A 3,056-nucleotide genomic window follows, 5' to 3' on the forward strand; every position below is an offset into this window, starting at 1 on the left:
TTCTTTCGCGAAGCCCCAGACACGGCCGCTGCAGAAAGCGTCCGCGTGACGGCGTCCGCCGCGAATGCCGCGCCTCTTTGTCGCTCCGCAGCGAGGGACCACGCGCCAGCGTCCGAGACGGCCACGAGTGGGCCCGACATCGCGGGCCCCGTTTCACCCCGGCCCGCTTTCCCGGCTCCGGGCTCATCCCCCATTTCAAAATTTGAACCGCCCCGAACGGCTCTCCCTGCCCCGCGCTGCACAGCCTCGTAAACCGATACCGAATTAAGCGCACGTCACCCAACAAGTCAAATCCTCCCGTTTGGCCGTTCCCCATTCACGGACTAGCGCCCGCTCTTCTCACTTCCAGAGATAACGCGAGAGACCATTGCCTCTGCGGAGCGTGGATCGATCGATGGGCGCGTCGGGGAAGTGGATCAAGACGCTGGTCGGGCTCAAGACGGCGGCGGCGGAGAAGGAGAGGCACGCCGGGGGGAAGGGCCGGAAGTGGAGCCGCCTCTGGCGGAGCTCGTCGGGCGGGCAGAGGGGCGCCGCGTCGGCGGCCGCCTCGGAGGTCTCCGAGACGTCCTCCGCCGCCGCCGACGCGCTCAGCTCCGTCGTCGCGGCCGTGGTGCGCGCGCCGCCCAGGGACTTCCGCGTCATCAGGCAGGAGTGGGCGGCCGTCCGCATCCAGACCGCCTTCCGCGGCTTCCTGGTAGGTCGCTCGCGTCGCGCCCTCGATCCGATTCCGGCGGCAAAGTTTCAGCTTCTTCAGCGTCGCGTTTCCCTTGGGTGCTCGTGCAGGCCAGGAGGGCGCTGAGGGCGCTGCGGGGCATCGTGCGGCTGCAGGCGCTGGTGCGCGGCCGCCGCGTGCGCAAGCAGCTGGCCGTCACAGTCAAGTGCATGCAGGCGCTCGTCAGGGTGCAGGCGCGGGCGAGGGACCGGCGCACGCGGCTGTCGGCTGACGGCCGAGACTCGCAGGATACGCTCGACGACCACAGCAGCCACGCGGATCCCGTCAAGGAAGCAGAGGTATATACTTTGGTTCAAGGATTAATTATGTTGTACTCCGTAGTATGATATTTATATATGCACTGTGCTTGGTCTGCTTGTGCAAATAGATAACCATACTGTCAGAAAGTAAAATTAGGTATTGTATACTTAATCAGTTGTTGTGATGTGCTACTTTCTGTTCTTCTGAAACGAATGTGATGTGTTACTTTCACTAGACAGAGACTTGCTGCGGTTGCGGTAGGATTGCCCTCTTCATGATGAAAGATTGATATGACCATATGGACATTTATCTCCCTTTATTTTAAGCAATGATTTGAGATAATGTTTTCTATTGACCATGATCGTCCGAGTGAGTCATTATAGTGCGCACTGGGCAGTGGCATTGTTTGGTGTGCCTTCCTTGGGAGATGCTACCAATAATGCATCTTTGAAAGTTGTTCTTGCCATGTCAGGCTTGCCGACTTGTGTTGTTTCAGTGTATTACCTACTAGCACAATTAGCATATAGTCCTCCACAATCCTATTCTTAATAGTCATATGATGCTGCTGCAAATGATAAGAGAGTATTGGATGATCCTGCTGATGTTTCCATGTTTGGCTGGCATTGTTCACATTGCAGACAGGATGGTGTGATAGCCAAGGAACTGTCGATGATGTCAGATCAAAGATACACATGAGACGTGAGGGCGCAATCAAGAGAGAAAGGGCAATTGCGTATGCTCTTTCTCACCAGGTACATCCTGCTCAAATATTCTGGGCACATAAACAAGTTCTTCATCCTGTTTGACATTTTTTTAGAAAAAAAAAAGTTCTTCATCCTGTTTGACATGATGTCGTGTTTCTTTTTGCAGCGGAACCCAAACCACAATGGAAGACCTAGCTCTCCTGCTGTTTCTCTTAAGAATCATGGGACTAACAGGAGCAATCAGTGGAGCTATTTGGACGGGTGGATGACAACAAAACCTTGGGAGAGTCGCCTTATGGAGCAATCACATAGCGAACAGACCAACTCACGTTGTTCAGAGAGTATCGACGAGATGAACGAAGTCAGCTCAAAACTTTCTGAAGCAAGCTCAGTCAAGATCAGAAGAAACAATGTCACAACTAGGGTGTCAGCAAAGCCTCCTTCCGTAATCGCGGTATGCGACGAGAGTGCTCCGTCAACATCTTCAGTCACTCAGATGACTGGCAACCATTTCGCGACATCAGAAAGGAGATCTGATTGTGGCCAGGGTGGTGCACCGAGCTATATGGGCTTGACCAAATCAGCCAAGGCAAGGCTGAGTGGTTCTTCTAGCACTCACAAGCCACCACTTCAAAGACAAGGCTCTGCTGACACACACAATTACAGCAGGGGGGCATTCTCTTCAATAGATGTTCAAAGCACCGCTGGCTCCGAGGTTTCTGTTACCTCAAAGAGGTTGAACGGTTTAACTCTGAAGGGTCGAGGCACTAGAAGAAGCATGGACAAGGAGAACGATGATCAATCTAATTCCTTCTTTTAGGACGTGAACCCTACTTATTAATTGTTCCCGTATTAGCGGTCTAGTGCTAACATGTACGTATTTTGTCAGTTCAATGCCTCATTGCTTATTCTGATATCCATATTTATGGTGTACAAATGTGAAACCAGCCAACGGTCGAACCTGTTCTGTCTGTTGCATTACAAAATCTCCGGGGTTTAACTGCAGTTAGGCTGGATGGTTAGTGGTTATTGCTAGTTCGGCTGAATTGCCAGAAATGAATTGATGGTAATTGAGTACTGAACAACAGAAGTAATCTGAGTGTATATTTATTTGGAGACTAATCATCTACTCCTTGCTTTGCTCTACTCACAAGATGTGGAGTGTATATCTCCTTACTGCAAACTGCAGCAATTTTGAATTGTATACATTGACTTCATAACCACTGAGATTTGTCTGAACCAAATCTCAATACTAGGCCCGACGTACTTGCTACCAATTCTTGATTGTAACTCTATTTATTTTATTTTGAAATTTGCTAGCATGCAAATGTGAACAACAAATATTGAGTTTCAACCTTGTTTATTTTGGTGGCTTTATA

General features: G+C 50.7%; 1 protein-coding gene across 1 annotated transcript; it reads left to right on the plus strand.

Annotated features, from left to right (window-relative positions):
* Positions 1 to 234: 234 nt before the first annotated feature.
* Positions 235 to 2,771, plus strand: LOC119268674 (protein IQ-DOMAIN 1-like). The gene is made up of 4 exons (XM_037550367.1): positions 235 to 694; positions 784 to 1,011; positions 1,612 to 1,725; positions 1,844 to 2,771. Exons 1-4 carry the CDS (start codon positions 395 to 397, stop codon positions 2,495 to 2,497), a joined length of 1,296 nt encoding a protein of 431 aa, XP_037406264.1. The 5' UTR covers positions 235 to 394; the 3' UTR covers positions 2,498 to 2,771.
* The last annotated feature ends 285 nt before the right edge of the window (positions 2,772 to 3,056 follow it).

The sequence above is a fragment of the Triticum dicoccoides genome, chromosome 3A (assembly GCF_002162155.2).
Source record: "Triticum dicoccoides isolate Atlit2015 ecotype Zavitan chromosome 3A, WEW_v2.0, whole genome shotgun sequence".
In the NCBI taxonomy this organism is placed as follows: Eukaryota; Viridiplantae; Streptophyta; class Magnoliopsida; order Poales; family Poaceae; genus Triticum; species Triticum dicoccoides.

Coding starts and splice junctions, on each gene's coding strand:
- LOC119268674 (XM_037550367.1), top strand. CDS start 395: ATGGGCGCGTCGGGGAAGTGGATCAAGACGCTGGTCGGGCTCAAGACG. Junction 695..783: donor CCGCCTTCCGCGGCTTCCTG/GTAGGTCGCTCG, acceptor GTGCTCGTGCAG/GCCAGGAGGGCGCTGAGGGC. Junction 1,012..1,611: donor ATCCCGTCAAGGAAGCAGAG/GTATATACTTTG, acceptor TTCACATTGCAG/ACAGGATGGTGTGATAGCCA.